Source organism: Mesoplodon bidens (genome assembly GCF_964165515.1).
Source record: "Mesoplodon bidens genome assembly, chromosome: 14".
Lineage (NCBI taxonomy): Eukaryota > Metazoa > Chordata > Mammalia > Artiodactyla > Ziphiidae > Mesoplodon > Mesoplodon bidens.
In genome coordinates, this window is record NC_138170.1 from 59,799,850 (window position 1) to 59,824,317 (window position 24,468).

Genomic DNA, 24,468 nt, shown 5'->3' on the forward strand with positions numbered 1-24,468 from the left:
GACAAACACTTGAGCAAACTGTACTGTATTTTGTATATGTCTGCACTTATATTGGTTGTTTTAAATTATAGACTCTTAGAGGATATGGACTATGTGTTGTAACATCCCTAGTCTGAAGTGACATTTATATAGATGTCCTTTTTTTAAAAAATAAGTTAAGCATTTCCCCCACTTGCAGTCAGTGCCCTTCTGTATACTTTGTGACAGATCTGTAAAAAGAAATGTTTTTACATCTAATTGTTTTATCTTCCAAAGGTTCTTTCTTCAGCTGAGTTTGAAAAAGTTTATTTCGTCTAAACTGAGTTTTGTCTTTCTTTTCCTTACTCAGGCTCAGATTGCCTTCCTTCAGGGGGAAAGGAAAGGTCAAGAAAATTTGAAGAAGGATCTTGTGAGGAGGATCAAGATGCTGGAGTATGCTCTTAAACAGGAAAGGTAATTCAGTGACATGGAAGGTAGTATTCTCTTAAATATTGGAGTGATTTTTCTGTTATTCCTACAACAAATCCACATTGTAATGTGTTCTACTTTTTAATTCAGGAAGTAGTATTTGTAATAAACATTTAGAAATGGTTGTAATATGTTAATTTGTTAATGAATGTTTAGTAATAATGATCAAAAAACTGATTTATATGATTTTTAAGATTTTAGCAACATTTTCCCCCACTCTGTCCTTTCTAAAGAAATGTATGTACTTCCTGAACTGTTGATATCTATTTCTTTATAGAATTGAAATAGTTTTTGAGTTGTAAAGGAAATTTCTATAATACTTACTCTCTTTTCCTTATCATCTAGTGTTATTCAGTTTGGTGTATTTTCTATGGAAGAAACCTACTCTGGCAGACTGTGTTGAGAATCCTTTTATAGACATTTTTGGTATTTTGATCCTTTGCTATCAACTATTCATATCTCTCCAGAAGTGAATCTTACCTTTCTATTCTGCTAGTGTCTAAGATATTCAAGAACTAAACTTGGTTCACAAGTAAAGGACAATAAGTCATGGATGAGAATTTTGGAAGTTTTCATATGAATTAAGTTTGTTTGCTTTAGTGGATGGTCTTTGGAATGTTTTGTCAACAGTATAAGACAGTTCTTTATTTTAGATTATTGAGTACTTGTTAGGTGATATTGAAATTCTCTATTTTGCTTTGTTTTTGATCACATGTCCTTTTCAGTTTTTTGAAGCATCTTCTACCGTTTAGAAGATGCTACTTATGGATATCAAGAAATAGATAAAACTTTATTAGAAGTTGTGTTTACCTCCACGTGGGATCTCTAAACGACACAAGAGGTTGAAAACAGATTGACCTCTTAGTGAAAAATTGGTGGTTCTTTTCATTCCTTGAGAGGTTGATTGAAAACTGTATTGCGGAGATGGTGGGGGAAAAAATTTTTTTTAAGTGTGTAATTTGGGAATATTTGAGATCTTAAGCAATCTAAATGATAGGCATAATCAAAGAGAGAGTGTAATAACATTAATAATGGCAACTATTTATTAACTACCATGTACCAGCCCCTGAGGCTTAAAAACTAAGTAACTTACGTAGAGTTGCAGAGTTACAGTAGAGCTGTGATTCAGATCCCTCCAGTCCGTCTGATTCTGAAGCTTGTACTCTTTACCAGTACATTATACTATCTTGTAAGTCAGAAAAATTAAAATATACAAATATTAAACTAACCAAGGATACGGTGTATATGTGTGTGGGTGTGCGTGTGTGTGCACGCATTCTCATTAACATATTCATTAATCTATCCATCCAACTTAAGTACTGTGCTGGAATTGAGAAGAAGCAAGTCACAAACCTTGTCCCTTCAGGGCCTAGAGTAGTGGGACACAGACTTGGAAACCACAAAAGTACAGTGCAGTAAGTTAGGTGCTGTGGGAGAAGTCAGCACAGGGTACAGTGGGGTCACAGAGAAGGGAGTGGTTGTTTGGATCTGGAGGCAGTGAAAGTAGAAAGGAGGGTGTGATTAGCGGGGCTGAGACTTGAACAGCATCATAAAAAATAAGGTGTTTGGGGTTTCCCTGGTGGTGCAGTGGTTGAGAGTCCGCCTGCCAATGCAGGGGACACGGGTTCGTGCCCCGGTACGGGAAGATCCCACATGCCACGGAGAGGCTGGGCCCGTGAGCCATGGCCGCTGAGCCTGTGCTTCCGGAGCCTGTGCTCCGCAACGGGAGAGCCCACAACAGTGAGAGACCCGCGTACCGCAAAAAAAAAAAAAGGTGTTTGCCAGATGAGCAAGGTTCAAGCAGTAGAGAAGATACGTTTGACATGGAACAAAGCATTTTGGTGTGTTCAGAAATTTGTGATTGCTGATTATGGAGGGTAAGGTTAATTGTGATTTATAAGCAATAATGGTGGCGATGGGCAAGAACCAGATCATGGAGAGCCTAACTAAGGAGTTCAAACTTTTATCTTACACTGCAAGTTTTTAAAAACATTTTCTTCTAAAATAATCTCAAACAAATAGAAGTTGCAGGAACTATATAACCTTCACCCAGATTCACCAGTTGACAACGTTTTGCTGTATTTACTTGTATCATGTTCTCTCTGTATACTCATTGTTTTTTTTCCCTGAATCATTTGCTGCTTCTTTGCAGACTTATACCCCTTTGCCCTTAAGTACTTAAGGGACCATCTTCTAAAAGCAAGGACATTCCCTTAAATAATTACAGCTCATTATCAAATTAAGGAAATTTAATGTCTATATAGTTCTATTATGTAATATAGCCCATATTCATGTGTTCCGCTGATGATTTTATAGCATTTTTTTCTACCAAATGTCCTAATAATGATCTTTGTAGTATTTTTTTTCCTGGTCCAGGATCCAATCTAGGAATACATATTACATTTAGTTGTCATGCAGTTGAAAGGTTTAAGCATGGAATAGTCTAAAATAGATTTTAGAAAGATCACCCTGACCTCAGTTTAGGGGATGGACTGAAAAGATCTGTCAGTAGAGGCAGGAAGATTGTAATAGTTTAGGATGAGAAATGATAACATAGTAGCTGCTAGAATAGAGGAGTTAGCCACTATGAAACATTTTATTTTAGTTTTTATTTTTATTATTATTTTTTGGCCGCGCCTCGTGGCTTGCAGGATCTTAGTTCCCCAACCAGGGATCGTGCCCCTGGCAGTGAAAGCCTGGAATCCTAACCACTGGACCTCCAGGGAATTCCCTATGAAACATTTTAAATAGAAAAAAAAAATGCATAAAATTTGGAGATGATTTGGTATAGGGGATAAGGAAGAAAGATAATTCAAGAATGAGTCCCAGGTTTCTGGCTTGAGTGAGAAGTTTGAAAATTATCAAGTGAATTAAAGATAAAGAATTAGGGTTGAAAAGCCACTATGGGAGGGGGACTCATGACTAGAGATGTGTAGTTGGGAATCATCAGTATTGTGGGTAAAATTATAAGAACTCTGAAACAAACGGAACAGGTATTGTGGGACAAGAAGAGATTACTAGCGGGAGCCACAGGAAATGGAAATGTTTGAGGAAAAGACAGAGAAAGAAGAGCCAACAAAAGAATGGTAGAGAAGGAAGGAGAGAGCAGTATACTGGAAGCAAGCTAAAGCAGGTGGGAATTTGACAATTGCAGATGCCAAACAAATCGCAAGTAAGTTGTATACTGAAAATAGTCCTGGATTTGCCAGTTAGGCGCTTGTTGGTATCCTTGCCAGAAAGCTTCAGTGAGGTAGCAGGAACATAAACCAGATCACAGAGGACTGAGAGGTGAGAAGGGTAGATAAAGGGGAGACAGATAGAGTTGTTTATTGTTTCAAGTAGTTTGACTTTGGAGAACAGAAAGATAAAGAGAGATAGTGGCTGGGTCTAGGGAAGATTGTTTTTTTGTTTTTTGCTTTTTAACTTAAAGGGATTCTCCTGGAAAAGTGTCCCTGATTTTGTATCTTTGGAAGTCCATGGAATGATTTGAGATTATTCCTGATGTAATGGCACCACTGAAGTGTAATAAACTAAGGAATAAAAAAAATTCTGTGGATTAGAGCTCTTAAACATTTGAGTTCTTTTCACTGTGAAATTATTTTTAATTAATGCAAAGGAATTTTTTAAAAATTGGAACATTTCAGTTCTTTTGATTCTGAAGTTATTTTTTCTGACACATTAAGCCAATTAAAAAAAATTTTTTTAATTGAGGAAAATTTGAAACATAGGTGTACAGAGACTAATATCTTTTATATACACCTCCAAGCCTCAACAGTTAGCATTTTTGTCAATCTTGCTTCATCTCAATCTATTTTAGAGCAAATTTCAGACATCTTGTCATTTAACTTGTAAAAACCTAAGTAAGGATCATGGTTTTAAATTGCTGTATTACAGATTTTCTAAGTCATCCCACTTAAAAAGGTCCAAAGTTAAGTAAAACTGAATATTTAACATTAAAGAAGGATTACACACCTAGCAGTGGATTTTTTTTTATGCTATTGATTTTTTTTTAATTTATTTATTTTATTTATATTTTTGGCTGCACTGGGTCTTTGTTGCTGCGTGCAGGCTTTTCTCTAATTGAGGCGAGCAGGGGCTACCCTTCGTTGGGTTGCGCAGGGCTCTCACCACAGTGGCCTCTCCTGTTGCAGAGACGGGCTCTAGGCACGTGGGCTTCAGCAGTTGTGGCTCGCAGGCTCTAGAGTGCAGGCTCAGTAGCTATGGCGCACGGGCTTCCCAACCACTGTGCCACCAGGGAAGCCCCTAGCAGTGGATTACAAAGCATTCCTTAAAGTGTGATAAAATTTACAAAATGAGAAAATTTACATATAATTTTCCAAGAACACACAGGGTATAACCTAAGGTTTATTCAGGAAGTTCTATATTGAAGAACCTCAAACACTATGTAAAATATAATTCTGAAACATTTCTTCTGTTTGCTCCACGTATCTCTTGTGTCTGCACCACTGTAAAAACCCAACTGTCCTCCTTGCCTCTAATACATTTTCTCATTCTGATTAATTTTCCACGTCCGTGGAATTCAGTTTCTAAACACAGATGTTATATCCCTGCTTAAAAATATCTAGCTAATTTCAGAGTTCTTCTTAGTAAAACCTTCTACATCCAGGCTCCTTTCTAGTCCTATACAAACACCCACACCACTGTGTACTTTTTTCCACTTTTAAGATGTTCCTTCTGACCAAAATACCCTCTTCATCAGTCCATTTGTCTGATTGTGGAACTATAGGTTTTGAGGTTTAGCTAAAATCTCATGTGTTACCTTCTTTTTGGTAGCTCTCCTTGACTACTGTCAGGACCTTTGACAGAATTAGATAATCCCTTATCTAACTTCATATAACATTTGATATAACTCATAGCTCTTATCCACCATGTGCTAGAGTTATTTATTTACATTTCTGTCTCTTCTTTATCTCCTTGCCTTTATCCTTAACTGACTACAAGCTGCACATTATTCCCACCAGCCAGTACAGTGCCTGGCATGTCATAAGAATTCAATAACAGTTCGTTGGATTTTATCAAATTATTATTTTTTTTACATCTTTATTGGAGTATAATTGCTTTACAGTGGTGTGTTAGTTTCTGCTTTATAACAAAGTGAATCAGCTATACATATACATATATCCCCATATCTCTTCCCTCTTGTGTCTCCCTCCCAACTTCCCTATCCCACACCTTTAGGTGGTCACAGAGCACCGAGCTGATCTCCCTGTGCTATGCGGTTGCTTCCCACTAGCTATCTCTACGTCTGTGTCTTTATTCCTGTCCTGCCCCTAGGTTCTTCGTAACCTTTTTTTTTGTTTTTTGTTTTTTTTTTAGATTCCATATATATGTGTTAGCATACGGTATTTGTTTTTCTCTTTCTGACTTACTTCACTCTGTATGACAGACTCTAGGTCCATCCATCTCACTACAAATAACTCAATTTCTAATCAAATTATTTTTAAGTATCAACGTTTAAACTGTGATTGGAATTCTGTGTTATATTCCAGGCATATTATATATAATAATTGACTTTGAAAACAAAGCTATAATGGGACTTCTTTAATATATTATAATTATGTAATTTTATGCCGTTTTATCTAGTAAAGACCAGTTGGGAGGCCTAGCTATGTATCAAATGTAGAGTTCTTAGGCATGAGATCTGCTATTTAACTTGCAGTCAGTCAGATTTAGACAGAAAAAGCTTAGGGAACAAGAGTATTGCTAACAGTGAGATGAAGTGTTAAAACAATTGGAAGCAATATGAGTGGGAAGGTATTTTAGCATATTGACTTCAAAAGGAATGTTACTAAGTTGAGTTCTGTGAGTAAATTATTTTTCAGTGAACTTAACAATTCACTAGGGAGACCCTGATTCATGGGAGCACAGCTTGTAGCAAACACAGCAGTTCTTTACTTATTTTGTCTTTATCTAATTTTTTATGAAATGTTAGTTCATAGTGTGTTACTACATATGTTGTATAGAATGTTTTCTATTCCCTTTTCTATAAGCTCTGTTGTAGTTTTTCCTAAGACCACTAGAATGCACTATAGTGCAGTATTTTGTGTTTGAAAATGTTTTCCTCATGTATCTGTGTGTGTGTGTGTGTGTATATAAATAAATATGTATATATATGTAAAACAAAAATACATAAGTTAACACCATAAAACTTTATTGCTGCTTTTATTCTGTCCTCAGGCCAGTTACTTTCTTTCTTTTTTTTTTTTTTTTGTTCTTTTTTCACTTTTTTTGGGGGGCCAGTTACTTTCAATTGCTATTTTGCCTTATAGGAGGTATTGTTAGTTTGTCTTATGGTAGATGAAGTGTGTTTCTAAAAAATCTGAAGATTGACAGTTATACTTAAAAACCATAACACACATATAAAAAACACACAGAGGTGTACACGCGCACACACACACACAGAGTATTTTGTACCTTGTTTTTTTACTTAAGCTTAAAGATCAATCCCATATCTGCACACAAAGATTCTTTATTCTTTTTAATGGATACATATTATTACAAAACGTTTATTATATATGCAAAACATATAAAGACTAATATAAAAAATACTCATGTACCTACCACCTACTTTAAGAAATAGAACATCAGCTATCTGTAACTTTCAGAGGTTTTAGGATTCCCCTCTGTATAAAATGTTGATTTTTTTTGTGTTGTAACTGCAAAATAATTATTGCAAAGTAATATGAAGAATTCCAGTATTTTACACATTCGAGCAAATAATTTTCATTTTCTTGAAATATAAAAACTTTAAAGTAAGTGCTCAGTCTTTTATAAAGAAAAAAATGACTTTCAAATTTTGGCTATTTGGTTACCCTTTTATGCCTTCTTTATTACTTTGGTTTTTCAAATTATTTTTGTTGTTATTATCCCAGTCTTATTACATTGAATATTTATTGTAATAGCCTCAATATTTTGGGGAAGCAAACAAGTCAAAATATACAAATACATTAAGTATGGCCATTTTTAGTTAACCTTTAAATTTTTTACCTTATCTGGATTATTTTTTTGGTCTCAGATGGTTAAACCTGAGATGGTTAAATTGGATAAACCAGAGATAATAACATCTAGTTAGCTTTTAAAAGAAGATATTCCTGTTCACAGTTCTTCCTGAAAAGGCAAAAGATACCTTGGCTACTAAAAAATATATTTATTCCTACTAGAATGCCTTATTCAACATTGATGATTTAGGCTGGTTCCCCCTCCCTCCTTTGGATTGTTCACTCTAATGCATACTTGGCAAAGCATAATTGCCTGACAATGCAGAGTATTATGAATGACCTTTTTATAAAAAAAAAAACAAACAACAAAACTCAATTTTGAGAATGATTAGTCTTTCTCAAGTTTATTTCACAATCCAAACTTATCTACTGCTTTTGATAGAATTGTACTCTGGCAGTCATCAAGAAAATTTGAATACTGCAGAAACTAGAATGTTATCTGGTTCATTTGTAACTATAGAAACAAGATTTATGATTCTCAGTGTTATTCCTTTATTTATTATAACAGGACTTGATGGTATAACAACAACAAAATAATAATGGCAAGCACTTTTGTATTAGGGCTTTGACACTGTGGAAGTCTTTGAACTGTTGAAAGTCAGGACTACTGCCTACTGATGACTACTCCTGTTACATATCTTAAAGTTCATTTAAATATGTTTTAAGATGGTTTGTATTTTCTCATTTCTTTGGTAGAGCTAAATACCACAAGTTGAAATATGGAACAGAATTGAATCAGGGAGATATGAAGCCTCCAAGCTATGACTCTGGTAAGCTAATTTTAAAGGAAGTTTAAATGATTAAAAAGAAGTTAATATCTAGTATTTTGTAGCAACAGTATTTATAACGGCAAGTTAATTTCTAATTATTTGCATATTAGTTATTTTTTCTGACCTACTTATCTTTGGGCACTAATCACTAAGTGTCATTTAGATCATTTTCTACCACCTTCCTTCTGTTTCCCTCTTCCCCATTCTTTTAGCTCCTCACTTTCTGCTTATGTTCTGCACTTACTGGAAGGATCAGAATTCATGGGCTAACATGCACCAACATAACTGTGTGTTGCTGGGTCCCTCCAGTATTAATGAGAACTTTGAGATGTGTAATACAAAGTACATCTTGCCCTTGAAATCCTGAGAGAAAGGGTAGAAACTATGGAGGTAGGAGATTTCTTCTTTAAGTACAAGAGAATTACTCATCCTTTAAGTCTGATCCCTCAATTTCAGGTGCAAAATTGTTTTAGACTTAACCCACAGGATGTTCTGTAACCAGAACATCTTTTAACTGCTGAAACATTTGTTATCTTTTTGTGCTATTTCTTCTTTTTCCTTCTCCTATATTCCTCATCACCCCATCAAACAATACAAAAATAGTACTTGTAAAGATATTAAGGAATATAATTGACTTATTAGTAGGTGTTAGGAAAAAGTAAGAAAAATTGTTGAAAACTTATCACCATGTTTCAGATGAGTGTGTTTTTGACATGATGTCAGGTTAAATTCCTGGATCAAATGTCTGATATAACTATCACATACTGAAATACCTTTCTTGGTTACTGTGGGCTTTATGTATGTTAACTTTAATTCTTAATATAGTTATTCAATAAAAATAATATTATTTTCATTTTACCTGCATGAAATTTAAACTCAGAGAAGTGGAGAAACTTGCCCAAGGTCACACAGCTATTAAGTAATGGGAATATGGATCTGAACCCAGGTCCATTGACTCCAAAATTCAAATTCTCCCCATTTTTCCACACTGTTTCTGTGTTTGACAGTGTATGAAAGAAGAAAATTATTCTGAATGTGCCACCAATTTTATAGTTCAATTCAGTGTAGTAATGTAATTAACACGTTTCCACAGCTGAATATTGAATCCTTGACGTTTAGAGCAATACCAATTGATCACTGACATTTTTTTTCTTTCTTTTTTTTTTCATTGTTCTATCTTTTACTTTGGCATCTCTTCTTTTAACTTGAGATGCACTTAGATTAAAAAAAATTTTTTTTTCTTGTTTTTAAATCTAGGCTATTTGTTGAAGACTATCCTAAAAGTACATTGTCTGAATCAAAGGAGTGATTTTAATCACTACTTTTACAGAAACATGTTTGTTTCCTAATTTTTAGATATCGATTTAGGAGTATAAAGGCCTAGTTGCAGTATATACAAAATGCTTATAAGTAAAGAATGTGGCTCAGTAGAAAAAGTTTGGGCTTTGAAATTGGATACATGTAAGTTTGACTCTGTCCTAACACTTTAAATACCTGTGATATTACTTAGTCTCTCTGAGGTTGCTCCATTCCTTATCTGTAAACTGGGGAAAATTCTGGAAATAATTCCTAACTTCTAGGTTCATTTTCTTAGTATGTAATACCTAGTATCATTCCATCTGTCCATCTTTCAAACTACTGTTCAACTTTTAAATATGAAATATGTAATGCTTGTGTCAGAGCCAGAATCAAATTCTGTGAATAAAAATATAGTACCCTGTTGGATTTTTACAGGGAAGATGAAAGAAAAAAGGGATTACAATAAAATTATATGGAAAAGTAATAGGTGTTATGGAGTATAGTAGCAGGAGAACCAAATCTAGTTGTAAGTGATCAAGGAAGCCTTCTTGCAGGAAGTGATATTTGAAGTTGACATTTGAAAGACAAGTAAGAATTAACCAGGGAAAGAGGACCGACTAAATATTTGTTGAATGAGAGGTAGAAGAAAGGCAGAGCATTAGCGGTAAAGTTTCTGAGGGAAGAATTTGCCACATTTGAGAAACAAAATAATTAGTTAGTAGAGGGGGAGAGGGAAAGAGTGTTTCTAGATGCAGCTAGAGGGTTAACCAGGAGGGCAGATTAACTAAGAGTTATGAGAAGGCTTTTGAAGGGTCTTAATCAGGGCTCTTGTGATCAGATTTGCTCTTAGATCACGCTGACAGCAGTGTGGAAGATGGGTTAGAGAGGAGTAAAACTGGAGATGGGGAGACTGGTTAGAGGACTTTGCAGCCACCTGGGTAAATGAGGAAGGTTACCTTGACAAGGGTACTAACAATGTAGTTGAAGAGAAGTGGGTGTGTTCAGGAAATATTTAGGAAGTAAAATCTGCAGGAAATTAGTTCTTGTTTAGATGTAGGGGATTTAAAAAGGAGAGAATCAGAATCAAGGATGACTCCCACACTTCTAGTTTAAAAAACTAGACCAGAAGTACGTTTGGAAGATGGTGGGTTCACTTTTGGATTTACTTGTTAGGGCATCCAGCAGAAATGGCTAGTAGACAGCTGAGCATGTGAGTGTGGAGCTCAAGCCAGAGACATGGGTTTAATATGTAGATTTGAGAGCATATAGCATTTAGTACTAATGACACTCATTGCCACTGGGGTGGAAGAGCTCAGCCAGGGACCTTATGCAGAGTAAGAAGAGGGTCTAAAATGGAGCCCTGAGGAATGGCAACATTTAAAAAACTGGTAGAAGAATAGAAACCTGAAAAGGAAACTGATGAGGATTATTTTAATGGTAGGAGGAAAATCAGGAGCATGGAGATAAAGAGAAGAGAGGGTTTCCAGAAGGAAGGATCCTTCAGCACTACTGATTAATGCCCAGGGGTCTGAAGAGTATCTCTAGGATTTAGTGACACACAGCTCACTGGGAACTTTATTGTGAGCAGTCTTAGGAGAGAGTTGAGGGCAGAAACAAAGACTGTGCGTAGAAAGTGAAGACTAAGTGTAGTAAGCTTTAAGGAAGCCTAGATTGTGGAGGTGAAGTTGAAGGATTAGGAGGAAATAGCTGAAAGGACCCATGGGGTCAAGGAAGAGAGAGAATGGGTGTGTGTGTATGTGTGTGTGTGACATGTTTCTTAGAGGAGGAGCAAATAAAAAAGAGAGAGCAGAGATATGATATGAAGGTATCTGAAGAAATGATAGGGATTGGATTCTGAACATAGCTGGAGAATGGCAGGAGGAGCATGTCTTTTATTGTTACCAAGAGAGAATATAGGAAGTTAGGTGATAGGTGTGTAGATGTGGGTTTCGGTCTGGTCGTGGGTATTTAATACGATAGCTTTATGTATGAGACTGGATTATCTGCTAAGAATGCATCAGAGGTTTAAGAAAAGTGGAGAAGGTTTAAAATAATAATGAACAGGAGAACAAATCTACTAAGAAATAGTAAGATTGAGAAAAGCTAAGGGTCCGATTGAGGTGTGTAATCGTAAGTTTATGTAGAAGTGCTGCTGGTCTGCACAGTTGGCAGCCTAGGTAAAAGATAATAGAATGAAAATAGTTAACAGTTGAATTCATGGAGAGACGAGGGGACATGAAGACACTGTCAAAAGAATGGTTGAATTGATAGACACTGAACTAAAACTAGAGAGGAAAGAAAGTGAAGGCAAAGGGAGGCTAAGGGATCAAAGTAAGGGGATAGGTAACAGTCTAGAGCAGGTCAGAAAACTCTTTTGTAAAGGGCCAGATAGTAATATTTGGGCTTTGTAGGCCATGTGTTCTCTGTTGAAGCTACTCAACTCTGCCATCATAACATGAAAGCAGCCACAACACATAAATGAATGAGTGTGGCAGGCTGGATTTGACCTGCAGGCCAAAATTTGCCAGCCCCTGATCTAAGGTCCCACCTAAATCAAAGTGCCTGGTGAATTAGGGGTATTGAGCCTGAAGGATATGCTCAGAGAGTGAGTTTGCATCAGTGACAGTTCTTCATAATGACATATCTAAGGCATGACAGTTAGAGAGGGTGGTGGTTGTGCAGAAGCTGAAGTGGATCACCCACATGAATATTAACTTCACTCAAGATGATGTAAAGGTTTGGTTACAGAGGAAGGATGCCTGGTTTAGAGCATTATCAAGGGATTTGTAGATGACAGTGATGAGGACAGTGACTAGGAGAGGGTAGAAGGTGGTGTATCCAAATTAAAGAAGCAGGCATTTTTCCTTCTTCATTCTTTTATCCATTTACTATATTTTCCTGAAACTGATAATCCAGATGTTTTCTGAAACGTTTTTCAAAAAAATTCGTTTCCCCTCTGACATTTTTTCTGTTTTGTTCCACTTCCAAACCTTTACATTTCTACTTCAGGAGAACATTACCCTAAGTTACGTTAAAATCTATTTATCTTTCATATTTCAGTTTCTCCTACTTAATATTAGAAGCCAGATACTTATTAAAAATAGAATATCTTTATCCAGAGTAACAAATTCTGCCTTTTAACTGAGATGTTTAGACCATTCACGTTTAATGTGATTATTGATACAGTGAGCTTTAAACCTGTCACCTTTGCTGTTTGGTTTCTATTTGTTAAATCTGTTCTTTGCTACCTTTTCCTCATTTTTTGATTTCTTTTGGATTAACCTAGTATATATTTTCAAAAATTTATTTTATTCATTTATTTTTGGCTGCATTGGGTCTTCGTTGCTACGTGCAGGCTTTCTCTAGTTGCAGTGAGCGGGGGCTACTCTTCATTGCATTGTGTGGGCTTCTCCTTGCAGTGGCTTCTCTTGTTGCAGAGCACGGGCTCTAGGCGCACTGGCTTCAGTAGTTGTTGTGCATGGGCTTAGTTGCTCCGTGGCATGTGGGATCTTCCCAGCCCAGGGCTCGAACCTGTGTCCCCTGCATTGGCAGGCAGATTCTTAACCACTGCGCCACCAGGGAAGCCCCTAATGTAGTATTTTTTATGATTTCTTTTTATCTCTTTTGCTGACTTATTAGCTACAACTCTTATTTTATTGGTTGCTTTAGGATTTATAGTATATGTTTTTAAGTTATTAGAGTTCTGTCTTTAAGTGCTAGTATACCGCTTCATGTGTAGTATGAGAACCTCCTAACAGTGTACTTCCATCTCTACTTTCTGTCTTTGTGCAATTGTTTTCATATATTTTACTTCTCTGTATATATATAAACCATACACTACATTATTATTTTTGTTTCAGCAGTCAGTTCTCTTTCAAAAAGATTTAAATAACATAAAAAGCATATATTTCCAGTGCTCATCATTCCTTTGTGTGCATCCATATTCTCTGGTATCATTTTCCTTCTGTCTTAAGGACTTTCTTTAACATATTTTGTAATACAGGTTGCTGATAATGAATTCTTTGAGCTTTTGTGTGTCTGAAAAAGTCTTTATTTTGCTGCTTGCATTGTTTCTGATGGGATATCTTCTGTCATTCTTATCTTTATTCCTCTGTATATGAGTGACCTTTTTCTCTGGCTGCTTTTAAGGTTTATCTCTCTATCATTGGTTTTAAGCAATTTTATTATGATGTGCTTTGGTGTAGTTCCCCCCCCCCACCCCAGTGTTTCTTATGCTTGGGATTTGTTGGGTTTCTTGGATCTATGGGTTTATAGTTTTCATGAAATTTGGAACTTTTCAGCCCCTGTTTCTTCAGATATTATTTTTGTTCTCCCTCCCTATGCTGTGATCGGGAAACTCTATCAAGGCAGTAAGCTGGAACAATCATAGGCTCACCTGTTTGGTTCCCTTTTCTCAGGGATTGCTGCCCTCTGTTGCCTGATGTCCAATGTCTTAACCATTTTGATTTATAGTTGCTTCAAGCAGGAGGGTAAATTGGGTCCCTGTTACTCCAACTTGACTGGAAGTGCCAGTCAGACACTTTTAACATTACCAAGAAATTCAGTTCTTACCCACTTTAAAATCCTCACTTTTGTATAATGTCACTTTTTGAACTTGATAAGGTAAGAATGAATCTGATAGTTGATGAATACTTACTAACCATTGAGATAACTAAGTGTTTAGCCTGGATAAGGAAGTGTGGGGAAAAAAAGTTCACATGTGACCCAGAGAGTCAGATTTTTTTTTTTTAATAGAGAAAGGAAAATTTACTTTGGAGAAATTTATCCAGAATCAGGATTTCTGTCTTTATAATTACTTTGCAGGCATTGAAACTTGTTGCTCTTACAGAAGGCTATACCACTGATTATTTCTCTAAATCAGTGGAAAATAGATTTTGGCAATGTTGAGTAAAGAGCCTGTTTTATGTTTGTGTAGTTAAATCTATGATTGCAGACGTAATCTTAGATCATTATTTCATACACTAATCTAATAAAAGAATTAAGGTAAGCAGTTTTCCTCAAATCCATTACCAAGGAGATAAGGACTCCTCAAGCTCTATAGGTCTTTGAATCTCTTCATTCTTAGTAAGTGTTGTGACTGGTTATATTTCCATGAGGTTTCGTTTGCTTCCTTGCAATCATCTGGAGCCTAGTCATGATCCAGAGTGGAATAATATAATAAGCAGCAGTCATAGCCTTGCTGTTTTTGTCATATAGCTGGGTTAACTGAGTCAAGACTGAGTGCTTGCTTTCTTTTTCTCTTTTTCTTTCATTGAAGTATAATTGACTGGCAATATTATATTAGTTTCAGGTATACAACATAGTGGTTTGATATTTTAATATATTACGAAATGATCACCCAAGGAGTCGGATTTTATCTCGGTATAAGAATACACTTTTTAAAAAGAGGGTGAAGGTGCATTCTTATTTGATTTGGCTTAATTTATTTTTTATTAAGGTATAATTTATATACAGTGAAATTCACCTTTTTGGTGTTTTCATAAACACATACAGTCTTGTTACTAATACCCTTTGTAGTTAACCCCTCCTTCCCTACTCTAATTCCCTGGCAACCACTAATATGTTTTTTGTTCCTACAGTTTTGCCTTTTTGAGAAAATCATATCAATTCCAGAATCATACAGAATGTAGTCTTTTGAATCTAGGGTCTCCCGTTTAGCATAATGCATTTGAAATTCTTATATGTTGGTGTGTGTCAGTAGTTCATTCCTTGTTCTTGTTGAGTAGTATTCCATTGAATGGATGTACCACTCCTTGGTAACATCACTAGCTGCCAAAGTAGGCAAAGGCAGTTGAGTATATCTGAGGGTGGTGTAGAAAGGATTTAGGCATATTTATTTATTTATTATTTTTTATTTTTGGCTGCATTGGGTCTTCATTGCTGCACGCAGGCTTTCTCTAGTTGTGGCAAGTGGGGGCTACTCGTTTCAGTGCATGGGCTTCTCATTGTCGTGGCTTCTCTTGTTGCGGAGCATGGGCTTTAGGTGCGCGGGCTTCAGTAGTTTTGGCACATGGGCTCAGTAGCTGTGGTTTGCGGGCTCTAGGGCGCAGGCTCAGTAGTTGTGGCACACGGGCTTAGTTGCTCCGCAGCATGTGAGATCTTCCCAGACCAGGGCTCGAACCTATGTCCCCTGCATTGGCAGGCAGATTCTTAACCACTGTGCCACCAGGGAAGTCCTTTATCATCTTTTTGAAAGATTCGGCTTCTACCAAATGATGAATTGAAGCTTTACAGGGCCTAGGAGGTTTTCATCTAAAGAATGTCTTAAAAAAAGAATGCTTGAGGTTTTCATTTAATAACTAGTGAAGGAAATAGATTTGGCTTGGGATTCTTTCTTTTTTTTTTTTTACTTGTTCCTAAAGTAAAAATTCAGTTTATTCATGTTTATGACACATTACTCAGAAGGCAGAGTGTTTCACATCATAGATTTCACTTCCAGCTCCTTGGAATGTTCATTTCTTTGACTGTAAAGAGAGACTAGACCGGAAAGCCACGTAATGCTTGGGCAACTAAACTAAGGATGGAGCAGGTGGGGTGGGCAGTGCTAACATCATCCTCCCAGGGATGGACACAAGGGGGCTGTTAGCCACAAGCTGACTGTGTAGAACTGTTAGCTGGGAGTGCGGAGCAGCTGTCCTGTACCCTCGGGCCATTGTGGGCTTCAGTCATCCCCACCACACAGGTACAGCGGCGCTTTCTGGTAGTCGCCCTTGATGTCTTGCTGAATGTAGTAGTACAGGGACTTGCCATACTTTTTCTTGCATTCAGATCTAATTTTCAACATGTCCACTTCACTGTGGTAGATCATGATTCTAATCAGGACCTTATCACGAGTGCCCTTGCCCTTCATGGAGTCGTACAGTCTGTCAGCAAAATACAGGGGCTTGTTCTGAATGCACTGGACTAGGTTCAGGAAGGCATTTTCCAGGTCTCCTTTGACCTCCTTCTTGATGCTCTCCAGCATGTCATAAGGGCTGTAGCTCTTATACCTTTCAAATACTTTCTGGAGGTGGCACACACTCCACTCGGTCATCATGCTGATCCACTTGGGAACGTCAGTTCCTCTCCTCTTCTGCCAGCATCATAGAGATCCCGGGCATCTTGGTCAATCAGTTCATAATCAATGACAGAGCCATCCTCTGCTCTTCGACCCTTCGATAGGGCAACCATCAGCTTGCGGAAGTCACCAGATGTGTCGGAAATGATATCCTTCTCCAGATTGGTCTTGTACATTTCCTTGTCGACTCTGTTGATTTCCTGCAGCTCCTGGTTGGTCCTTGAGCAGATGAACTCAATGAGGGAGTCCTCATCGGTCCCCAGCCCCTTCATAGAGGCTTTCAGCTTGGAAGCATCATACTGAGCAAGTGTTTTCAGTAGGCCCAAAATCACTGTCTTCCAGGTGGCCGGACAAGGCTGACTTCAGTGCTGATGCAAGTTCCTTTTTGGTCCTTCTCTCGTAGGCGAAGGCAATATCCTGTCTCTGTTCATTGCTGCGGTTGATCAAAATGTTGATGATGGTGACCTCATCCACACCCTTAGTCTTGATGGCCATTTCAATGTTCAGAGCATCCCGCTCAGCATCAAAGTTGGTGTACGCTTTGACTGACCCGTATGCACTTGGAGGTGTGGAGTGATCACCCTCCAAGCTGAGCTTGTAGAGAATTTCATGAACAGTAGACATTTTGAAAGAAGCTGGGCCGGGTGCGGTGCGCTGCGAGCGTCGCCAGATGCAGAGCAGGGATTATTTCTTATCTATCTACTCTTTACCAGATTGGCTTTTTTTTTTTTTTTTTTGGAAACATCGTTCCTGGCCATTTTGTTCTAATTCTGATGTGGTGCTTCGTAATACTTTTGACTTGTGTGACTTGATTTGTCCTGAAGGAAAATTCTCAGGTTACCTAAAAATTGGGGAAAAGTCTTTATTTTAGTTCTGAAATTCTCAGGGAAATCTAGTAGCAATAATGAATTTATATTAGAGCTTTGTTTTGGAAATTAAACTTAAAAACAGAATTTCCATTGTCCTAAAACATACCTTACAGTGTAGTGTTCTTAATCTTATAAATTTTTATTGGACATTTTTAATTTATTGAGATACCCTCTAATGTATATAACGTCAGTTTTTTTATGATTTAATGTTTTCCAGATGAAGGTAATGAAACAGAGGTGCAGCCACAGCAAAACAGCCAGTTAATGTGGAAACAAGGTCGACAACTACTCAGACAGTAAGTATCTCATGAAAGTATCTGCTGTGAAAAAGCTTCTTTGACTTACTGTTCCTTTTTCATATTAAATACTTTTTCCCTATGGAGGAATTTATTTTTTCATTAAATATTAGTAAGAATTATTAAGAATAAGTTCTCCATAATTTTAGATTTATCGGAAGTGTACAGCTTAAAGCTTCTAATTTATATATGCTTAAATTTATAGTTTAAAGAATTCTGTACCCTTAAAGTTACTCTTTTCCTTGTACCTTTTATACATGAATATACATACGTTTTAATATAAGTCTAATCATGTAATTTTTGTGTTATGTTTTTAAACTTTATTTTAAATAGATGGAAGAACTTCTTGGATTTCCCAAGTTTGTAAATTTTATGCTAACATATAGTTTCTCCTATAAAATGTGAACTTCAGAGTATAAAGAGGGATCAAAGCTAGGTTGAGGTTCAGATGTTCAGAGTGGGGTAGACCTACTCACCAGCTCAGTGCCTGACCCTTGCATATCACATTTGAAATTGGTATTTTGATTTGTGCCTCAGTAAAATGAAATTTGCTACCTGGTTTAAACTTTTGCAGTTGCTTGTGAATAGTCTAAACCTGTGGTTTCCAGAGCAGATTGCATGCCAGCCATTTCTTTTGATGATGGGAAGAGAATATTAAAGTGTCTCCTTACATCTATTTTTTATCTCCTCAAAGTGAGAAGGAAATGAGACTTCATTACTATTTATTTATGTTTTAAATTTTATTTATTTATTTTTTATACAGCAGGTTCTTATTATCTATTTTATACATATTAGTGTATATATGTCAATCCCAATCTCCCAATTCACCCCCCCCCCCCACTTTTCCCCCTTGGTGTCCGTACGTTTGTTCTCTACATCTGTGTCTCTATTTCTGCCTTGCAAACTGGTTCATCTGTACCATTTTTCGAGAATCCACATATATGCGTTAATATATGATATCTGTTTTTCTCTTTCTGACTTACTTCACTCTGTATGACAGTCTCTAGGTCCATCCACGTCTCTACAAATGACTCAATTTCGTTCCTTTTTATGGCTGAGTAATACTCCATTGTATATATGTACCACATCTTCTTTAACTATTCGTCTGTCAGTGGGCATTTAGGTTGCTTCCACAACCTGGCTATTGTAAATAGTGCTGCAGTGAACACTGGGGTGCATGTGTCTTTTTGAATTATGGTTTTCTCTGGGTGTATGCCCAGTAGTGGGATTGCTGAGTCATATGGTGATTCTATTTTTAGTTTTTTAAGGAATCTCCATACTCTTCTCCATGGTGGCTGTATCAGTTTACATTCCCACCAACAGTGCAAGAGGGTTCCCTTTCTTCCACACCCTCAGCAGCATTTGCTGTTTGTAGATTTTCTGATGATGCTCATTCTAACCAGTGTGAGGTGATACCTCATTGTAGTTGTGATTTGCATTTCTCTAATGATTAGTGATGTTGGGCAGCTTTTCATGTGCCTCTTGGCCATGTGTATGTCTTCTTTGGAGAAATGTCTGTTTAGGTCTTCTGCCCATTTTTGGAATGGGTTGTCTGTTTTTTTAATATTGAGCTGCATGGGCTGTTTATATATTTTGGAGATTAATCCTTTGTTGATTTGTTAGCAAATATTTTCTCCCATTCTGAGGGTTGTCTTTTCGTCTTGTTTATAGTTTCCTTTGCTGTGCAAAAGCTTTTAAGTTTCATTAGGTCCCATTTGTTTATTTTTGTTTTTATTTCCATTACTCTAGGAGGTGGGTCAAAAAAGATCTTGCTGGGCTTCCCTGGTGGCGCAGTGGTTGAGAGTCCGCCTGCCGATGCAGGGGACGCGGGTTCGTGCCCCGGTCTGGGAGGATCCCGCGTGCCGCGGAGCGGCTGGGCCCGTGAGCCATGGCCGCTGAGCCTGCGCGTCCGGAGCCTGTGCTCCGCAACGGGAGAGGCCACAACAGTGAGAGGCCCGCGTACCGCAAAAAATAAAAAAAAAAAAATAAAAAAAAAATAAAAAAAAAATAAAAAAGATCTTGCTGTGATTTATATCAAAGAACATTCTTCCTGTGTTTTCCTGTAGGGGTTTTATAGTGCTGTGTCTTAAATTTAGGTCTTTAATCCATTTTGAGTTGATTTTTGTGTATGGTGTTAGGGAGTGTTCTAATTTCATTCCTTTACATGTAGCTGTCTAGTTTTCCCAGTACCACTTACTGAAGAGACTGTCTTTCCTCCATTGTATATCTTTGCCTCTTTTGTCATACATTAGTTGACCATAGGTGTGTGGGTTTATCTCTGGGCTTTCTATCCTGTTCCATTGATCTATATTTCTGTTTTTGTGCCAGTACCATACTTTCTTGATTACTGTAGCTTTGTAGTTTAGTCTGAAGTCAGGGAGTCTGATTCCTCCAGCTCCATTTTTTTCCCTCAAGATTGCTTTGGCTATTTGAGGTCTTTTGTGTCTCCATACAAATTTTAGATTTTTTGTTCCAGTTCTGTAAAAAAATGCCATTGGTAGTTTGATAGGGATTTCATTGACTCTGTAGATTGCTTTGGGTAGTAGAGTCATTTTCACAATATTGATTTTTCCCATCCAAGAACATGGTATATCTCTCCATCTGTTTGTGTCATCTTTGATTTCTTTCATCAGTGTCTTATGGTTTTCTGCATACAGGTCTTTTGTCTGCTTAGGTAGGTTTATTCCTAGTTATTTTATTCTTTTTGTTGCAGTGGTGAATAGGATTGTTTCCTTAATTTCTCTTTCTGATATTTCATTGTTAGTGTATAGGAATGTAAGAGATTTCTGTGCATTAATTTTGTATCCTGCAGCTTTACCAAATTTATTGATTAGCTCTAGTAGTTTCCTGGTGGCATCTTTAGGATTCTGTATGTATAGTATCATGTCATCTGCAAACAGTGACAATTTTACTTCTTCTTTTCCAATTTGGATTCCTTTTATTTCTTTTTCTTCTTTGATTGCTGTGGTTAGGACTATGTTGAATAATAGTGGAGAGAGTGGACATCCTTGTCTTGTTCCTGATCTTAGAGGAAATGCTTTCAGTTTTTCACCATTGAGAATGATGTTTGCTGTGGGTTTGTCATATATGGCCTTTATTATGTTGAGGTAGGTTCCCTCTATGCCCACTTTCTGGGGAGTTTTTATCATAAATGGGTGTTGAATTCTGTCAAAAGCTTTTTCTGCATCTATTGAGATGATCATATGGCTTTTATTCTTCAATTTGTTAATATTGATGTATCACATTGATTGATGTGCGTATATTGAAGAATCCTTGCATCCCTGGGATAAATCCCACTTGATCATGGTGTATGATCCTTTTAATGTGTTGTTGGATTCTGTTTGCTAGTATTTTGTTGAGGATTTTTGCATCTATATTCATCAGTGATATTGGTCTGTAATTTTCTTTTTTTGTAGTATCTTTGTCTGGTTTTGGTATCAGGGTGATGGTGGCCTCATAGAATGAGTTTGGGAGTGTTCCTTCCTCTGCAATTTTTGGAAGAGTTTGAGAAGGATGGGTGTTAGCTCTTCTCTAAATGTTTGATGGAATTCACCTATGAAGCCATCTGGTGCTGGACTTCTGTTTGTTGGAAGATTTTTAATCACAGTTTCAATTTCATTACTTGTGATTGGTCTGTTCATATTTTCTGTTTCTTCCTGGTTCAGTCTTGGAAGGTTATACCTTTCTAAGAATTTGTCTATTTCTTCCAGGTTGTCCATTTTATTGGCATAGTGTTGCTTGTAATAGTCTCTTAAGATGCTTTGTATTTCTGTGGTGTCTGTTGTAACTTCTCCTTTTTCATTTCTAATTTTATTCATTTGAGTCCTCTCCCTCTTTTTCTTGATGAGTCTGGCTAATGATTTGTCAATTTTATCTTCTCAAAGAACCAGCTTTTAATTTTATTGATCTTTTTATTGTTTTCTTTGTTTCTATTTCATTTATTTCTGCTCTGATCTTTATGATTTCTTTCCTTCTGCTAACTTTGGGTTTTGTTTGTTCTTTCTCTAGTTCCTTTAGGTGTAAGTTTAGATTGTTTATTTGAGATTTTTCTTGTTTCTTGAGGTGAGATTGAATTGCTCTAAACTTCCCTCTTAGAACTGCTTTTGCTGCATCCCATAGGTTTGGGGATCGTTGTGTTTTTGTTGTCATTTGTCTCTAGGTATTTTTTGATTTAGTCTTTGATTTCTTCGGTGATCTCTTGGTTATTTAGTAATGTATTGTTTGGCCTCCCTGTGTTTGTATTTTTTGCATTTTTTCCCTGTAACTTATTTCTAATCTCATAGCGTTGTGGTCGGAAAAGATGCTTGATATGATTTCAATTTTCTTAAATTTACCAAGGCTTGATTTGTGACCCAAGATGTGATCTATCCTGGAGAATGTTCCGTGTGCACTTGAGAAGAAAGTGTAATCTGCTGTTTTTGGATGGAATGTCCTATAAATATCAATTAAATCTATCTGATCTACTGTGTCCTTTAAAGCTTGTGTTTCCTTATTAATTTTCTGTCTGGATGATCTGTCCATTGGTGTAAGTGAGGTGTTAAAGTCCCCCAATATTTATTGTGTTACTGTCGATTTCCTCTTTTATAGCAGTTAGATTTGCCTTATGTATTGAGGTGCTCCTATGTTGGGTGTATATATATTTATAATTGTTATATCTTCTTCTTGGATTGAACCCTTGACCATTATATAGTGTCCTTCCTTGTCTCTTGTAACATTCTTTATTTTAAAGTCTATTTTATCTGATATGAGTATTGCTACTCCAGCTTTCCTTTGATTTCTATTTGCATGGAATATCGTTTTCCATCTCTTCACTTTCAGTCTGTATGTGTCCCTAGGTTGAAGTGGGTCTCTTGTAGACAGCCTATAGATGGGTCTTGTTTTTGTATCCATTCAGCGAGCCTGTGTCTTTGGGTTGGAGCATTTAATCCATTCATATTTAAGGTAATTATCGATATGTATGTTCCTCTTACCATTTTCTTAATTGTTTTGGGTTTGTTTTTGTAGGTCCTTTTCTTCTCTTGTGTTTCCCACTTAGAGAAGTTCCTTTAGCATTTGTTGTAGAGGTGGTTTGGTGGGGCTGCATTCTCTTAGCTTTTGCTTGTCTGTAAAGGTTTTGATTTCTCCGTTGAATCTGAATGAGATCCTTGCTGGATGGAGAAATCTTGATTGTAGTTTCTTCCTTTTCATCACTTTAAGTATATCATGCCACTCCCTTCTGGCTTGTAGAGTTTCTGCTGAGAAATCAGTTGTTAACCTTATGGGAGTTCCCTTGTATGTTATTTGTCATTTTTCTCTTGTTGCTTTTAACAATTTTTTTAAGTCTTTAATTTTTGTCAGTTTGATTACTATGTGTCTCGGCATGTTTCTTCTTGGGTTTATCCTGCCTGGGGCTCTCTGCACTTCCTGGACTTGGGTGTCTATTTCCTTTCCCATGTTAGGGAAGATTTTGACTATAATCTCTTCAAATATTTTCTTGAGTCCTTTTTCTCTCTCTTCTCCTTCTGGGGCCCCTATAATGCGAATGTTGGTGCATTTAATGTTGTCCCAGAGGCCTCTTAGGCTGTCTTCATTTCTTTTCATTCTTTTTCTTTACTCTGTTCCACGGCAGTGAATTCTACCATTCTGTCTTCCAGGTCACTTATCCGTTCTTCTGCCTCAGTTATTCTGCTATTGATTCCTTCTAGTATGTTTTTCATTTCAGTTATTGTAGTGTTCATCTCTGCTTGTTTGTTCTTTAATTCTTCTAGGTGTTTGTCCTTTCATTCTTGTAGGTCTTTGTTAAACTTTTCTTGCATCTTCTTGATCTTTGCCTCCATTCTTTTTCTGAGGTCCTGGATCATCTTCACTATCATTATTCTGAATTCTTTTTCTGGAAGGTTGTGTATCTCCACTTCATTTAATTGTTTTTCTGGGTTTGTATCTTGTTCCTTCATCGGGTACATAGCCCTCTGCGTTTTCATTTTGTCTGTCTTTCTGTGAATGTGGTTTTCATTCTACAGGCTGCAGGATTGTGTTTTTTCTTGCTTCTGGTGGATGAGGCTGTCTAAGAGGCTCGTGGAAGCTTCCTGATGGGAGGGACTGGTTGTGGGTAGAGCTGGGTTTGCTCTGGTGAGAACAACTCAGTAAAACTTTAACCTCCTTGTTTGCTGATGGGTGGGGCTGCATTCCCTCCCTGTTGGTTATTTGGCCTGAGGTGACCCAGCACTGGAGCCTGCCCAGCTCTTTGGTGGGGCTAAAGGTGGACTCTGGAGGGCTCATGCCAAGGAGTACTTCCCAGATCTTTAGCTGCCAGTGTCCTTGTCCTCACGGTGGGACACAGCCACCCCCTGCCTCTGCAGGAGAACCTCCAACACTAGCAGGCAGGTCTGGTTCAGTCTGGTCATTGCTCCTTCCCCCTGGGTACTGACACGCACACTACTTTGTGTGTGCCCTCCAAGAGTGGAGTCTCCGTTTCCCCCAGTCCTGTTGAAGTCCTGCAATCAAATCCTGCTAGCCTTTAAAGTCTGATTCTCTGGGAATTCCTCCTCCTGTTGCTGGACCCCCAGGTTGGGAAGCCTGACGTGGGGCTCAGAACCTTCACTCCAGTGAGTGGACTTCTGTGGTATAAGTTTTCACCGGTCTGTGAGTCATCCACCCAGCGGTTGTGGGATTTGATTTTATTGTGATTGCACCCCTCCCACCGTCTCACTG

The 24,468-nt window shown here is 37.3% G+C and overlaps 1 protein-coding gene and 1 pseudogene across 4 annotated transcripts in view; one reads left to right on the plus strand and one right to left on the minus strand.

The window, feature by feature from the left end:
• The window catches only part of STRN (striatin), a 110,466-nt gene that overhangs the window by 38,196 nt on the left and 47,802 nt on the right, over window positions 1-24,468 (plus strand). For all 3 annotated transcript variants that reach the window (XM_081254160.1, XM_081254158.1, XM_081254159.1), the window contains exons 2-4: window positions 329-432; window positions 8,163-8,236; window positions 17,700-17,778. In XM_081254160.1, coding sequence (XP_081110286.1) covers window positions 329-432; window positions 8,163-8,236; window positions 17,700-17,778 — 257 coding nt within the window. The remainder of the gene's footprint in view (window positions 1-328; window positions 433-8,162; window positions 8,237-17,699; window positions 17,779-24,468) is intronic.
• On the minus strand, window positions 16,101-17,281 carry LOC308627655 (annexin A2-like; annotated as a pseudogene). The gene has a single exon. The product of its transcript is annotated as an annexin A2-like (transcript).